General features: G+C 41.0%; 1 protein-coding gene across 1 annotated transcript; it reads right to left on the reverse strand.

Annotated features, from left to right (window-relative positions):
* Positions 1 to 3,415: 3,415 nt before the first annotated feature.
* timm50 (translocase of inner mitochondrial membrane 50 homolog (S. cerevisiae)) lies at positions 3,416 to 17,643 on the reverse strand. Its single transcript, XM_028465403.1, has 11 exons — positions 17,394 to 17,643; positions 16,245 to 16,404; positions 11,875 to 11,906; positions 9,502 to 9,523; positions 8,828 to 8,886; positions 8,623 to 8,742; positions 8,345 to 8,449; positions 8,015 to 8,113; positions 5,425 to 5,581; positions 4,693 to 4,799; positions 3,416 to 3,889 (listed from the first exon to the last, which is right to left on the reverse strand). Exons 1-11 carry the CDS (start codon positions 17,547 to 17,549, stop codon positions 3,791 to 3,793), a joined length of 1,116 nt encoding a protein of 371 aa, XP_028321204.1. The 5' UTR covers positions 17,550 to 17,643; the 3' UTR covers positions 3,416 to 3,790.
* Positions 17,644 to 17,653: the final 10 nt, after the last annotated feature.

The following is a 17,653-nucleotide window of genomic DNA, read 5'->3' on the forward strand; positions in this document are numbered from 1 at the left end:
GCATATGCACCGAAAAATTAATTTTTGTTTATTTTTGTTTTCAAAATGAACACACACGTGTTTTATTTGTTTATTGGATTTTGTTAGGGTTATAATCTCAGTACGTGACACCGGTCGCAGGACCATTTTACATTCAGTAGTCAATGCATCATGGGATGGTTGAGTATGACTAGTGTGCATACTTAAAATATGTCCCCATATAATATACATTCTGGTATTTCTCACATACTCAATCTATTCATACTGTGAACACTACATACTCATTTAGACGTCACACTTAGTACTACTAGTACGTTATAATGACTATGTTATTACGACACACTGCAGATACCGCAGCACACATCCAGAGTTGTGTTTGATCAGTCAAAATCGTGTTGAAGGCTCCATTGTGTGTGTGTGTGTGTGTGTGTGTCTCGTGCCGCCTCTGTGTGTATCTGAAAAGACGGACCCGTGGAGGCACGCGCTACCTCATTACCATGAGAATTGACACGCGCACACACACACACACACACACACACACACACACGGAAGTGTATTCGTGTATTTTCGCGGAAAGACTCGCGGGAATTTAGTATAAAAACTCTTTCTTGCTATTGGCCCCAGAACTTGCGCACAGACGGAGCGCGACGCACGCGCTGCATGTGTCCGCTCCCCTGAGACCTGACGCGCATGTCACCGCTCAGCGTGTCCGTGATCGACCCGTTACCATCTGTGCTCATTGACACACACACACACACACACACACACACACACACACACACACACACACACACACACACACACACGCACACACACACACACACATTCTGATTTCACCGATCGATCACGCGCTCACACTGTGTTTTTCGGTTCAACCTCAGTTTGATTCACAACAGAGTCAAAGCACGAGACTTAATAAGTCATTTAAACATATATAGACACACGCACACTTGTTATAAATAATCAGAACTACAAAATAAAAGAGAGAGAGAGAAAGTGCGTGTGCGACTTTTGTCTTCCCCCACGTGCCCAAATGGTCCAGGCTGAGGCACAAGCTTTTGTTGAGGTGTCGCGTGCCCTCAGGAGAACAGCAGGGATGACACACACACACACACACTTTGATCACGTGTCGCTGAGACCCTCAGACCTAGAGACAAACACGTGGCTTCATCTGCTGATCGATTATTGATCATTAAAATTAATCTGAACTCACCTGTTGATCATAGGCCACGCCCCCTTTCATACACGATCAGGAAACACAGCAGTGACGTCATTTCCACAAAAACTGCAAAAATAAATACAGAAAAGTTTTTTGACAATAAAAGCAGTTTTTTCCAATAATGAACCAGAATTCCTTACATTAATTTTATTACTGTATTATTGTTTTCTGGGCTAAAATGGAAAATTACTTAAAGCGCAAGGTTAATAGCATTCAGTGTAAATGTATTATTTACTTTGAACTGTTGATTTAAAGCAATACAAATTATGTAAAAGATTATTGAATTACTATTATTTATCATTTAGGGTCTATTGTGCCTGCTTATTTGATTTATTAGGTATCTTTCCTAGCTAACATGAGTTGTTTAAAGTGTATTGAGTTTAATGTTTAATATTTTTTAAATATTTTTTCTTATTTGTTAACGATTTAGATTTTGTGTGTTTTGTTTAAACTGTCTTTTTTAGTGTTAATCTGAGTGTTTATATCAGCTTTGTCTCATCATGTAACAAAAAAACAAGTAAATTTAATTCTAAACCTGTTCATGTGTGTGTGTGTGTGTGTGTGTGTGTGTGTGTGTGTGTGTGTGTGTGTGTGTGTGTGTGTGTGTGTGTGTGTGTGTGTGTGTGTGTGTGTGTGTGTGTGTGTGTGTGTGTGCGTGCGTGTGTGTGTTTAATAATGACTTTTTCTGTTTCATTCTCAGTCTGACAGCACCGGAACACGCGCGCACACTTTGATTTCATATTTTTCCGTCGCTTTTTGTTTCTGTTCTAGTGACAGACAGGTTTTTAACGAACAAGGAAACACGCACGCACCCTTCTCAGGCATCATTAAAGCGCATTTGGCACGTGGGCGTGTGTGTGTGTGTTACACCTAAGACGGTTTAACAGGTACGTGTGACACGCGCACGCGACACCTCATTAACATGACTTAAAGAGACGCGCGCACACTTCCAAAGGCTCATTACCGAGTGGAGAACACACACACACACACACACACACACACACACACACAAAGAATCCAAACAGGTTTGATTTGATCAAACGGATGTGACTTTCAAAATAAGAGCCCGAGAGCATTTCTACACACTTGTTGCTTTATGTCAAACAGTTGGAGAAACAAATGATTAACTCACTGGTTTTCAACCTTTTTTGGATCTTGACCCCATTTTATAGCAAAAATTTCTATCGACCCCAAAGATTATTTTTGTTTTAAATACATTTTTGATCATGTTTGTTATATTTCATGTATTTGGGTCAATGACATGACGTTAACTATGTCTAACCGCATTCATGTTGGTTAAAAAATGTTTACATGGATCAAAATATTCCAAATGTCAACAATTTTGTATATATGCGCTCACTTAGTTATATTTTAATGCCACTAATTCACTTCTATAATTTATTCTGTTAATCAAAGTGTACAAATATGTGTTCATGACTGGTGTTTATTACTCTAAATCTATTTACATTTATTTTCTTCCCTATTTTAGTTCTGTTATAGTCCTGTATTAGATTAATAAGTATTCCTATTTTTATTTCCATCATATTATTCTTGCAAACCTTGTCCGATGAACATTTTATGAAATAATCAAATACTAGACATTTCAAGTGACCCAACATGGGGTCCCGTCCGCAAGGTTGAAAAATGCCTGATTAGCACCTGTTGAAGCACGGCGGTGGATCCATCAGGTTAGTTTGCATGTTCTCCCGATTCTGCAGTGTGCTAATAGCTAACAGCAGAGTTCAGTTAGCATCAAAGACGTTAGCGTCCCATTAGCGCTCGTTCTCTGGAGATTATTTTACTTCTTTAAACTCAAAGAGCTGAAAAGAGGAAGAGAAACAGCTTCATGTTCATCATCACTGGTTACAGGACACTGAGTCCTGCTGCCGCTCAGCGGTACTGACAGAAAATATAAAATATTACTTAAAAATACACGAAACAACAAAAATCACAAAACGACGAAACGTGTATACAGGAATATCTGAAAAATATACAAACTGACATGACTTAACACAGCATTAAAGTATCACCAGTTATAGAGCATTTAAAGTTATTAATGAGTAACCAAGGAAGTAACTTAACTCATTTAGTCTGTCATTTCAGTAGTTAGGTAACTTTTTAATTAGTAACTAAACAACTAATTTAGTCTGTAATCTTTAACAGTTCAATAAAACTTTATTGAAAGTGTAACGAGCAGCAATGGAAACATCAAACATGGACTTTACATGTTTTTATTTTTTTTTTATAAACGATATGTCTTGTGACGTTAGCATTAGCGTGCATGGCTCAGTCCAACGCTCAGGAACAGGAAACGCACTAACACGCAGCCTGGCAGGTCAAAGGTCACTTCCTGTCCCGTGTCGACCTGTGACAACAAAGGTCAAAGTTCACCTCCACCAGAGTCCTGTTTCTCTGAGTTCATGTTCCTATCACATGATCACATGATCCAGTGAGGAAGCCCCGCCTCCACAGACACCATGTCCCTCAGAGGAGCAGAGCCAGCCAATCAGAACGTCCGCTCCTTAGTCGCGCCCACTTGGACCCGACGCGGAGCCGCGCTGCCGTTGGCGGGAAGCAGTGTGTGGGCGGGGCTCACTGTTGCTTGGAGCGCCAGAGGCGCGAGGTGATGGATCCCAGTGAGAGGCCCTGTTTGTTCTGCTGGGAGAGCGCAGTCAATCGCTCCTCCTCCTGCTGGAAGACACGCCCCAACGCACAGTTATACGCTAACCCTTTGATCCTATACACAAAGATACACGCTAATCATTGGTTTCTACACACTGAATTACATGCTCACAGTTTGTTCCAAGACACCAAATTACATGCTAGCCATTGGCTTCTACACACCAAATTACACACTAACCGTTTGCTTCTACACACCAAATTACACGCTAGCCGTTTTATTCTATACACCAAATTACACGCCAACTATTTTAGTACACCGAATTACACGCTAACAGTTTTAGTACACTGAATTACACGCTAACCATTTGATTTTATACACCAAATGACAGGCTAAACATTTGTTGCTATACACTGAACTACACACTAACCGTTTGATCCTATACAGCAAAATACATGCAAACCATTAATTTCTAAACACCAAATTACACACTAACAGTTTGTTTTATTACACTAACCATTTCAGTACACTGAATTACACGATAACCGTTTGTTTTAGTACACCAAATTATATGCTAACCATTTGACTTCATACACCAAATTGCACACAACCATTTGATCCTATACAGCAAAACACATGCAAACCATTAATTTCTATACACTGAATTACACCTTAACTGTTTTATACACCAAATTACACGCTAACCGTTTGATTCTATACACCAAATTACACGCCAACAGTTTGTCTTAGAATAAACCGTAACCACGGAGTTCAGTTTACTAATACACTAGTGTACACACAAACCGTTTATTTTAATTTAGTGAAATGCAGCTTGGACCAATCAGTGAAGGGTGCGTTATGCTCCTCCCCCTACCTGTGCCAGCTGAGCCTGTCTGCGTTTGAAGGCGTCGATGGGGTCGTCCTCCAGGGCGTAGTTCTCCAGCACGGAGCGCACGTCCCCCACCCCGCTCAGAGCGATGGCTGAGGAGGATGACACAAGTTAGTAAACAAACAAACGAAAGCTCTTCTCAAACCAGATTTGACAGCCATTAATCCACAGACGACAGTAGAAATGACTTTCAAAGATGGTGGACGTTCAACACGGTTTTTTAACTGTCAAACTTGGACCAGGATCCAGATCTTGGCCAAACTGTATCTCTTGATAGACTTTATTGGAATGAAGACATCCTGGCGTTATCTACCAAATTCCACCCGCTGCAAAATCAACATTCTGGATCGGATCTGTACGAAACTCAACATTTTGATAGAGGTCACAAACCGACATCAATCCACCAAATTTGAATGAAATCAAAACTTATTTAAACTGAAATTTTTGAAAGTTGTAACTGGGTTTTCTAATGTTAATTTCAAAAAATCCCTGAGTCAGCTATCTGGATCAGATCCAGATGCTGTTTGGTCAGATGTTGCATGTCATAGCCTTACATCATCCTGCAAAATCTTGAAGGAATCCACGAAGATCTGACAGAGATATGAGTTTGAGAAATTCTGCCCCATGTTAAAGATCGGGAATTTTACGATTTTTGATATTTTTTGAGACCTTGATCTTGACACATTATCGTGTACACAAAGACACATACAAACATACCCTTGAGGAAGTTGGCCAGGTCGTAGAGCGTACGATCGTCAGAGTTTCCGTCCCACTTCTTCAGAGCCATCCCGTTAAACGGCTGCAGACTGAACGCTTCACGTTTACAATCGACCACGATCACCTTAGAGCTGTCACGGTTCAGACACGATATGTCCTACACACACACGTACACACATTTACAGGTACGTACACACGCACAGGTACGCACGCGCACTAGCTAACCTGTTGCTCAACTTTTAATTTCAACATTTAGTTAGAATGTTGGTATAAATAGTTCAGTGGAAAATATGGCTCCAGGACTAATTAATGACATTAGTTCAGTTTTAAATGTACAAACACATTAATGACAGTGTTTGTTCTCTCTAAACACTGAACGATGAGAATCATCATCATCATCAAATATTCAAAGATGATCAAACTAACAGATGAGGAATAATAATAATCCTGCAGACGTCTGATCCTGAAGGATGCAGGGCAGCGCAACAATAGAAGAAGAAACAACATGACAACAATAGAATAAGAAGCGTTAATAGACGAGAATTAAAACAAAGAGCATTATTTCATAACCTTTGATTGAGATGGGGTGTGTGTGTGTGTGTGGCTGAGGTCGAGCATCAGGAACTTTCTCTGAGGAGCATCTGCCACTTATCGTTATGGAGATGAGACTTAACATGTGTCTTCTGTGAGAATAAGGTTAAGCAGCTCCTTAGAGGGGGAGGGGCCCTGTGTGTGTGTGTGTGTGTGTGTGTGTGTGGCGCCTCCTGCTGTGACGGCGTTTAGCAGTGTAATATGAGGTTAATTTCAGACGTCTGTCACTTCAGGAGAAAACAACGCTCGTCTGCGGACATAGTTGGATTTTCACAATAAAAGGTGAAAAGTTTCCCTCAGATTAAAGATGCTCAATGGATTAATTGATGTTTTATTTTACGATGCAGTGATGGACAGTCATGTGTGTAACATTAATACATTTATTATTATTAAAAGTGCAATAGGTAACTCTTATAAAAGTGACTCAAACTGTCACTATGTAAAGACAGCATTACAATGAACTAGTAATCTGTAAAAAAAAAAAAAAAAAAAAAAAACCAGGTCCTGCCTACTGCTCCAACTGCAAATTGCCAGAATCCATCGCGATTGAGCAAAATAATTGATCAGATCCAGGTTTGTGTTTGACAGCTGTCAATCACAGCTCCCGCCCCCTTCCTCTCAGCTAGCGTTAGCATCAACAGCTTACGCGGTAAAGACAATGAGTAAAAAGAGGAAGCAAGAAGAAAGAAATGCTAACCAGAAAGAGTCCTGTCCACACGTAGCAGGGAATCTAACAGATATTTTTCCTCATCTACACGCAACTGGAGTTTTTTTCATGAAAAACGAAGGTTTATAAAAACTCCGACCAAAGTGTGAATTTGAGGAAAACGGCGGTTATGCGTTTGGGTGTGGACACTGATAACCGGAGTTTTTAGTTTCCAAACATCACGGGGACTTCGCTGGTCCTGATGTTGGTGCGGGTTTCTCTGCTGTGCAGTCGCTCCGACGGGTACTGCAGGCCTTAATGATGCGTTGAGCAACATGGTCAGAAACCCACCCTGCTGCAGCACCCTGAACAACACAGCCCTGCTGTGCCTGGGGAGTCCCAAGCGGCCGCACGCCATCTGCACCAGCTACACTCCCCGGTGGCCCGCTGTATGGACATGGCGGGCTCCCACGTGGACCAGGTCTCAAACATTGTTAGGCAGGTGTGCAAAGCTCTAACGGTGGACTGGGAACCCAATATATAAAGCTGTCAACCACAGAGAGTGACGTCCATTCACTTGTGGAGAACACATTTATGTGGTTTTGTGTGAACGTACCTTTTTTTTTTTTTTTTTTTTTTTTTTTTTTTTTTTTTTTTAAAACAGAGGATGGTGGATATTAGGGGTGTGAAAAAAAAATTGATTTCACGATATATCGCAATTTTTTTGGGTGCCTATTTCAAATCGATTTTTTTATTTCGATTTTTACATTTTTTTTTCTGATATTTAATCAATATTTTTGCAATATTTCAGTGGTTCCAATGCTTTCAATGTATTGCAATGGTTTCTTGATTTTATGATGGCAGTATTTATGTTATTATTCACTTTATTTTCATATAATCTGTTCAGATCAGTGTTTAAACTGACACAAAAAACTATTTTTTCTTATTTTTGTGCATTGTCAGTAACTCAGGGTGTTTTATCCTTAATGTTCTCACTTACAGTTGTTACAATGCCGTCATGATGTTGTCATGGTTACTTCGAGACGTCTACAAAGTAGTTTCAGTGAAAAGAAACTTGTTGCACTTTGGTGTTGTTTTATTAGAACGTAGCAGACGATATCTTTATGAAGTGACCTGACAGTCTTATCGGTTTTGTTGTGTGATTTATTGGCCATTTAGCAATATTCACGCCAGCCTCCTCTGGGGGAGGGGCTTTGGCGGCAAGTCAGGACAGCAGTGGAGAGGGAGGGATCTGAAAAATGTACTCGTTCAAATTTAATGCTAAGTCCACTCTCTCCTCCAAGTTACCAACTGCACCTTTAATAATAATAATTATTAACATAATAAAAGTACCTTAACGTGATGTCCCTCCATGTAACGAGTGGCGTCTCTGAACAGACGATACATGATGAAACCCTGAGGATCAATACTGTCGATCAGAGGGTACGCCGTCTGCACACAATGACAAATAAACACACACATCAACAAACGTCACAAAACACAAACAAATCACAGATATACAAATAAAACATCACAAAACACGCATATAAACGAAAACACGTACAGATAAAAACACATCATAACAACACAACATGCAGATCAACAAATAAAAAAGTCAACACAAATACACTGTATTAACGTGTATGAATCTAGGCACAGAAATACACAAATAAATACACAAACCATTCCTGTCTCTACAGTGAAGATGACGATCTCGTAGTGTGGAGCGAGTTGTTGCAACAGATAATCAATACCTGGTCGTTTCTTAAACCGCCAACCTGTGGACAACTACACACACACACAGACACACAAGTCAGACACACATATCAGAGTGAGGAAGAACATGCAATCGCCTACTGATGCTGTCTGTGTGTGAGTGTCTCATTAATCTGGAGCTGGACTTCCTGTGTGTGTGTGTGTGTGTGTGTGTGTGTGTGTGTGTGTGTGTGCGCGTGCCGTACCGACCACTCCGGGTGCAGCAGTACATCAGTGAGCTCCAGTACCAGTGTGTAGGGGGGTTGGTAGTACGGCTCCTTCAGAGGGTCAGGCAGCAGCTTAGGACTGGTGGGCTCAATGATCATCTGACACACACACACAAACACAGAGAGAGAGTGTGACGCACACACTGAGGTCACAGGTGTCAGTGGGTGGAGCTAACACACTCACCTGTCTGTAGTCTTTGAAGTACTTGTACGTCCTCTTTAACTGTTGGACCACCACAGGTTCTGAGAGAAGGAGTGATGTCATCAGACTGCGTGTGTGTGTGTGTGTGTGTGTGTGTGTCTCACTCACTGGCCACGTTTACATGGGAGCTTTAATTCGTCTTTAATTCAGAATAAAAGTTAAATCCTCTTTAAACCGACCATGTAAACACTTAATTGCTAATGCTAATTTCATTCCTAATTAAACTTCAATTCGAATCAGGTGGCTGGTTTATTCCATTTTAAATTCTGAATTAAATCATTCCTAACAGTTTAATCAAGTGTTAATGAAGTTTAAAGTCAGAGCAACTGATGGGAACTACTTTATGCAGCAGAGTGATTAACATCATTCAGTCAGGATGTAACAGCAGAGGGCGCTATATATATTTATCCTTGTGTTGGCGATTATCAATGAGGTCATGCGATCAGGATCAATTTACAGACAACTGTTACTACGAGATACACAAGTGTGTGTGTGAGGGGGGATTATTGATGTTAGACACACACACAGATGGCACGTGTCAATGAAAACAAGTCGTGTGAAAGAATGACTCATCTGGACTAAACCTGTGTGTGTGTGTGTGTGTGTGTGTGTGTGTGTGTGTGTGTGTGTGTGTGTGTGTGTGTGTGTGTGCTGACCTCTGTCAAACTCGTCAGGAATCTGAAAGGAGAAAAACAACCGTTTATTCAGCAATAAATAAAAATATACACGTGACTAAAACGAAATATTTGAGAGGAACAATTCATAATTAGTAATATAATAAAATCTAACAGAGTAAATAAATGTGTTTTCCTTTTATTTAAAATGTAAATGAATTTAAAAATAATGAATATGAAATAAAAGGGGATCAAACAAAGTCATTTATACACTTGGTACATTCAGAAATAAATATATCATTAGAAGTGATTAAACACTGTTTTGGTCATTACATTAAACTACAGCTGTGACCTTTAACCTTTTTAAACTACAGAGCTCAGACAATGAGAGCAAAGGATGCAGCAGGTGCAACACTTCAGCTGGTCATCATTATACCTGGTGACCCCTTAATGCTGATGGAGTGACAGGTTTTACTACATCAGTAACAATAACATGATGACCAGACCAACCGTAACACCAAGAATGCTCACTGGCTCCAAATAGTCCCTCCTATCTCCCTTCCTATCTCCTTTCCTATCCTCCTTCACCCCCCAGTGTTTAAGTGGTGGCCATGATAAAAAGCGTTCAAGTTCTCTTTAAATTCAGGAAAAGAGGCTCAATGCTTCTTTTTTACCTCCTTTAGCCTAGGAAACACTGATGCATCCTTTGCCGAAGGAGACCACATAATACTGACCCACAATTCCTTGCGGCGACAACATTTAAAGGGACACACACAGCCGGGCGCAAACTCCTCTCCTAACACCTTTCCTTAACCCCGTGACGTCATCCACGGGGGTTAAGGAAAAGTGGATAGGAAAGGAGATAGGAGGGAATATTCGGACACAGCCACCGTGTTGGGACCTGCTCACAAGATAACATGATGACCGAATTGACCCTAACAGCAGGAGGTCAAAGTTCGTCATCTTCCTCCTAAAGACGCAGCAGGAGGACGAGAAGACACGTGAACTGTTTTCAATGAACTGTGTGTGTGTGTGTGTGTGTGTGTGTGTGCGTGTGTGTACTAAAGCATTGTGTAAAGGCTGGGATACATTGTGTGATTCTTTCAATCTTTGTACTCAGCTCCAGCTCAAACTGTGTGACTCGTGTGCAGAGCCTGAATGTGCACAGCTCACGATGCATCTTCTCACACTGTACAGACCGACACGATCTGACTGCTCACTGTTCATACACGACATGTCGGGGTCTCGTTTCCGGATATGCAACGTACAAATTAGAAGAACCCGGACGAGGAGAGAGTCGCAAATACCAGGAAAAAGAGCTTTAAAAAAGAAAAGACGGCCATGTGATGGACAGACGTGGGCAGTACAAAGCTGACGATAACGATCAATATATTGGTCAGAAATCAATCTACGATAATCTATGACATAAGAAAAAAAAGATTAAGTGAAAAAATTCAATTTTTACTTTAAATCTCTGAAAGACAATAAATTGAAAAAGTGTCCTATGAACAGTGACACTATTTTAGTGCAAAATTTCTGTAAATAAGTGTCAACATACTAATGTAAACTAATAAGTATCTCTAATAGTGCTTTATGTAAACACTTACCAGTGACACCATTACAGTGAAACAATATATTGGTTCCGTCAACAAACAGTGACAATTTCTGTGAAGACGTACCTGCACATTTTAGTGAAAAAGCAGAAAACATTTTAAAAAAAAAAAAAAAAGGATACTTAGCGTGAACATATCAATAATCGATCGTGCGGAAAAACATCACCATAAATCGGCGTATTGAGATATCGTCACACTCCTAATGTGCAGTGTGAGGGTTTAAAGTAAACTGGTCTGTAACACTGCTTTAACTGTGAGAGACCCTCACATGGAGCAACTGGATCTCAAACATGTTTGATTTCCTCACAACCATACGATTGCTGATCGATAGCTGGTCGTGAGATGTTAAGTGCTTGTATATTACACGACACACGATCTGGCAGAGACTCGCACGATCCCAAAAAATAGACGCACAAGTCGAAAATCGGCTCAAAATGGACCAAAAGTCACACAGTGTATGCCTGCCTTAAGTGACAGTCATTACTGGGAGGGTTACTAGTGTGTGTGTGTGTGTGGGGGGGGGGGGGGTCAATCTCTTTGAAGCCGTCAGCAGTCGAACTGAACAAAAGGAGACGTCAGAGAGGTGTGATAAGTGTGCCCCTTCCTTTCCCACAGTGACACCGTCTGCTCCACAGGGTCCCTTCACACCTTCACCCCCCCACATGGCCCCCACGGTTGGAAGTGTGCCGTCACCGCGGGAACAGGATCTACGCCGACTTCAAACAGAACGAGCTCACAGCAAGGCGCTAAAGTGTGCCAGAGTGTGTGTGTGTGCGCGCGTGTGTGTGTGTGCGTCACTCACCGTCCTCCCCTGCTCGTCCACAGAGTTTGTACCTGAAACAGAAAAAGTCAAACACAGTTGAGTTCTAATCCCATCATAACAAACATGATCTGAACGATGTGTCAAACTCATGGCCCGGGGGCCAAAGTCGGCCCTTCAGAGCATCCAATACTGCAGAGAAAACATGAGTCATTGTGTAAATGAATATTTGCATGTGCTCACAGTTTTCCTGGTGATAATATTAATCACAAAATCTAGGAAATTTAAAGTGTAGATCTTGTTGGGACTGATATCTGTCACTCATTGATTGGATATTGTGGGTTTCTTACTTATTGTGTTTTATGTACATGTAGAAGAGCAAACTAAGGAACTATAATGTTGAAATAAGATCTGTAACCACTAGAGATTAAACTGGTCTGTATTTGGCCCATGAACTAAACCTTGGATTAAGCTCCTCCTCCTCCTGAGGCTCCAAAGTAAACACACAAAATGTACTCCAAAAAGACCCATTTTCTTTCTCATTTCTTATGTTAATGCTCTAACCCATGTGTGTCAAACTCAAGGCCCGTGGGCCAAATGTGGCCCGCCACGTCATTTTATGTGGCCCGCGAGAGCATAAAAGGTCTGAGTGTCTAAAAAAATAGGTCAAAAGCGTGCTTTGACCAAAAACTACATTTCCCACAATGCCTGTTGACTGTGATACCCGCGCGGTCACGGCTCCCTGCCACTACACGGCAGTGTTTTCACGTCAATGCCAACAAGTGGAATTGAGAGTTAAATAATGAATCCAAAATGTCCAGGAAGAGAAAAGTTGATGGAGATAGAAGACTGTTTCAAGAAAGATGGGAAGGCGAATACTTGTTTGTGCTTCAAGGAGAAAGACAGACCAGTATGTCTTTTGTGTTACGAGGCGGTGTCGGTTGTCAAAGAGTACAACCTACGCCGGCATCTACGACCAGACATCTGGTCAGAAAACACACAGGTAAGCATTTAAAAAAAAACTAATTGGAATATAATAAGATGTAATTCAACCAAGAAGAAGAACAGTTAAACTCTGTGTGCAATTTAATGATTGTGCTTGCATTTTGTTTTGTGTTTATTTTCAGAACATGATCAATGGTTGGTAGAGAGTGGATCCACCTGGTGTGTTCAAGGACAGGCAGCATCTGCTCATCAAAAACTAACCTAAAAACTTGACCAATATAGTTGTGAACTGAGTCAACCTTTATTTTGTTATTTTTTAGTTGATTCCATATTATTTATATGTGTAGCTGCTGTTGCAATTATTTGGTGTTTGCAGTTTTTTATGTGTGTATGCAGACAAATTATTGATGCAAGGCTGTGTGGAGCCTCTTTTTTTTGTAAAATGCTACATCTGTCATACATGTTCTTAGCAGCTCACAATTTTTGATTTTGCAGTAATTAAGCCCATTTTAACTTTGACAAAAACGTTTTGAATAAAGTTAATGTCATAACTTGTGTTTGATGTTATTTTTTTTATTCACTTGGATAGTTTGATCCTTGATTGATGGAGTTATCTGGGTTTCATAACCTGACAAATTAAAAGGATTTATGTTTTAACAGAGCAACAAGCAAACATAATTTCTGTGCAACTGTAATGCTTGTAACTTGAATAAGTAATAAATTCAGAGTTATTTAACATTAAGGAGTAGTTACATTTATTTTACCTTACATTCGGTTACATTTCGTTACATTTATAAGTTACCTCTGGCCCTTTGAGCCATTATGCTGATGTGGCCCTCGGTAAAATGAGTTTGACACCCCTGCTCTAACTGCTCGATATTATAATGCTGATGATCAGATACAGTCACGTGTCTCAGACGCTCGTTCTTGTTGGTGTGATGTGTTTTACACAATGACCACATTTACATGAGAGCTATTAAGAATACAAATTAAATCCTCTTTAAAAAGATTAAAAATCACCATGTAAACACTTAATTCTGAATAAAAATGGCCATTCAGAATTAAACTTAAATCCAAATAAAGTGGCGTTTTTTTCTTCTGATTTTAATTCTGAATTGCATAATTGCTTGATCTTGTTAACGTTTAATTTTGCTTTAAATTCATTCCGGTCGATCTGAGCATGCTCGTCCTGTCGATGACGCACCGGTGACGACATAATTCAAGATGGCCGCCCCAAGCAAGTGTCAGACTAGAGCCAAGATTATTTATTTAATAAAAGCCTTAGAAGATATAAACATAATGTAAGGCTGGGCGATATATAGAGTTTTTAATAAATATCAATATATTTATCAAGGAGTTATAGCATAGGACTATATTGTAATATTGATATTATTCACGTAACAAAAGTTTCTTCCGTAGAGCCTTCTTAACCCCCCCCCCCCCTCTCTCTGATAGCAGCTAATAATAAAAAAATTGTTGATAGTTAATTGTAATAAAAATAAACTGTACAGAATTGATTATGTTCCAAATGTATGGGAACATAGTCGTGTATATATATCGTTTCAAAGGTAATTCAACGTAGATTACGATTATGCCTCGCATAATTCCATTAGGGCGATTTCTATTTAAGTCGTTTTCTCATTTCTTTGAGAGTCAACGGTTGTGACAGTTGGTAGTACTGGATGATTGACACATACCGATATATGAATAGGGCCCATTACTCCGTATGTGCCACGGGGGCACCAGGGGGCCCCAATTTCATCAGAACTTGTTAATACCAGCCCTCAGTTCTTCACTCGGCCTCCCAGAAAATGGAGCAAAATGGAAATAATTGAAACTAAATGAGTAAAAACTAACTAAATATCCCAATGTGACAGAATATAGCCTCATGTGCACGTTTCTGGGAAACAAACACATTCACAGGCTGTTTTTCACTGTAAACGAGTGGGAAAAGCCCCAGAAACATCAAATCTCACACACACAGGATTTCAGTGTGTTCGATCGCTGCAGTGTAAAAATGCGACATGAAAAACAGGAGTTTATAGATGAACCTGTGATGGCGTGTGATTAGTGAAAGCTGATGAAACGCAGGTAAATACAGTGCCTTGTGAAAGTATTCGGCCCCCTTGAACTTTTCGACCTTTTGCCACATTTCAGCCTTCAAACAAAGATATAAAACTGTAAATTTTTGTGAAGAATCAACAAGTGGGACACAATCATGAAATGAAACGAAATTTATTGGATATTTCAAACATTTTTAACAAATAAAAAAACTGAAAAGTTAATACTTTGTAGCGCCACCTTTTGCTGTGATAACTGCTGTAAGTCTCTTGGGGTTTGACTCTATCAGTTTTGCACATTGAGAGACTGGAATATTTGCCCATTCCTTCTTACAAAACAGCTGGAGCTCAGTGACGTTGGATGGACAGTGTTTGTGAACAGAAGTTTTCAGTTGTTTCCACAGATTCTGGATTGGATTCAGGTCTGGACTTTGACTTGGCCATTCTAACACCTGGAGATGTTTATTTGTGAACCACTCCATTGTAGATGTTGCTTTATGTTTTGGATCATTGTCTTGTTGGAAGACAAATCTCCATCCCAGTCTCAGGTCTTTTGCAGACTCCATCAGGTTTTCTTCCAGAATGGTCCTGTATTTGCCTCCATCCATCTTCCTATCAATTTTAACCATCTTCCCTGTCCCTGCTGAAGAAAAGCAGCCCAAACCATGATGCTGCCACCACCATGTTTGACAGTGGGGATGGTGTGTTCAGGGTGATGAGCTGTGTTGCGTTTACGTCAAACATAACGTTTTGCATTGTTGCCAAAAAGTTACATTTTGGTTTCGTCCGACCAGAGCACCTTCTTCCACATGTTTGGTGTGTCTCCCAGGTGGCTTGTGGCAAACTTTAAACGACACTTTTTATGGATATCTTTAAGAAATGGCTTTCTTCTTGCCACTCTTCCATAAAGGCCAGAGTTGTGCAGTATAGACTGATTGTTGTCCTGTGGACAGAGTCCATTTATACGGAGACTTGATTACGGATTCTATTTATCATCATTAGTCATTTAGGTCAACATTGGATCATTCAGAGGTCCTCACTGAACTTTTGGAGAGAGTTTGCTGCACTGAAAGTAAAGGGGCTGAATAATTTTGCACGCCCAAGTTTCGATTTTTTATTTGTTAAAAATGTTTGAAATATCCAATAAATTTCGTTTCACTTCATGATTGTGTCCCACTTATTGATTCTTCACAAAAAATTACAGTTTTATATCTTTGTTTGAAGGCTGAAATGTGGCAAAAGGTCGAAAAGTTCAAGGGGGCCGAATGCTTTCGCGAGGCACTGTATCAGAGGCTCTGATCAAAGTGGTGATCAGATTATCTGGTGTTTCTTAAGGCTGTGACGTGAACAGACGTATAAAGCTGAGCTCTGTCGGTGTGCTTTGACAGAGGTCATTGAACATCTCACCAAATATGTAAACCACACCGATGGCTCCGCCCACTCCTATCAGACCAGCCAATCGCAGCACGATCTTCTTGGCATACGCCGTGTTCTCCTTCTGCTTCTTTTCCTCAGAACGTTCTCCATCCTGCTGTTCCTCAGGAGGAGGAGGAGGAGGAGGCTGAGCCTGGACCAGAGGAACACACGTTACACACAGACATATACATAATAGATCTGTTTCTGTCCTGTTACAGACATACAAAGTGTAGATCACATTAATGTTCAGCTGTTGAACTGAAAATATGTTGTCGTCTCATCTCTCAGGGCCTTTTTCTGTCTGTGCACCATATGTTTCATATCCTACTCCCAGTCTACATGATTTTGGTTAGCTTAGCATGTAGCTACATAGGCTGAGGGGCTGGAATGGGAACCTAGACTAGATGTTCATGTGTCCTCCTCCTGACCTTCAACCAAACAAACCTTGGCTCCAGCTCCACGTGGGGAAGCACGTGCGCGCACACACGCACGGGCACGCACAGCTAAGCTCAGCTAACCCTGGATTTAAAGCTGTGTCTCCTGTGATAGATAGCCTAGTACATGCTACTATTAGCAGTGTTATCCATCTAATGGTCTCCGTGTTGATTGTTGACTCACTCAAACACTTTTGTTTTTTCCCCAATATATTCAAAATTCAGGAAACATTCTAATTTCGTCACAATAATACCATCCAACGACAGCTGACATAATTAATCACGTGATCTTAGTTTAAATAAAGTGAGCAATGTGAATAAATCACTGCCATCACACCCACGACAAACTGACTGTGACCCGGACATAATTCACCAGTTAACACGGAATCCAGTCAATCCATTACACCCACGAACACGTTAGCTTCTAAACCTTGTCGTTCGGGCTTTCCGGGAGCTCGGAGTGTAATATTGAAACAAAAATAAAAGTCACTAGATCACTGGATCAGATGAAAAAACAAAACCTGAATGTTATCCCTTATTTAAAGCTTTAAATGTGATGTTTTAAGTCGGTTTGACATCACGTTGGAAATGTCATTAAAGCGCACTCGATTTGTGCTCAGGGGCCTCCGGCGAACGCGGAGCTGCTGTGTTTTCAGCCCCCGCCCGTGTCAAGGGATGCGCAGTGACACAAACCGAGCGTCCTCACCTGACTCTGCTGTTGGAGCTTCTGTTGGAGGATGGCCTGAGCCAGGCCGTCCGTCGGCCGCTCCCCCGCCGACAGACAGCGCATCGTCTCAGCCCGGAGCCTCAGCAGACCCCGGCCGGCCCGCACACACACCGGGAGCACGGACAGAGCCGACATGTTGCACTAGAACTGCCGGCAAGCGTGAGTGACGCCCGGGAGAAGCACGGGGCCGTCTGATTGGCAGGGCGGGTTTTGGGAGCGTGGCCAATCAGAGCCCTGAG

The sequence above is a fragment of the Gouania willdenowi genome, chromosome 13 (assembly GCF_900634775.1).
Source record: "Gouania willdenowi chromosome 13, fGouWil2.1, whole genome shotgun sequence".
NCBI lineage: Eukaryota > Metazoa > Chordata > Actinopteri > Blenniiformes > Gobiesocidae > Gouania > Gouania willdenowi.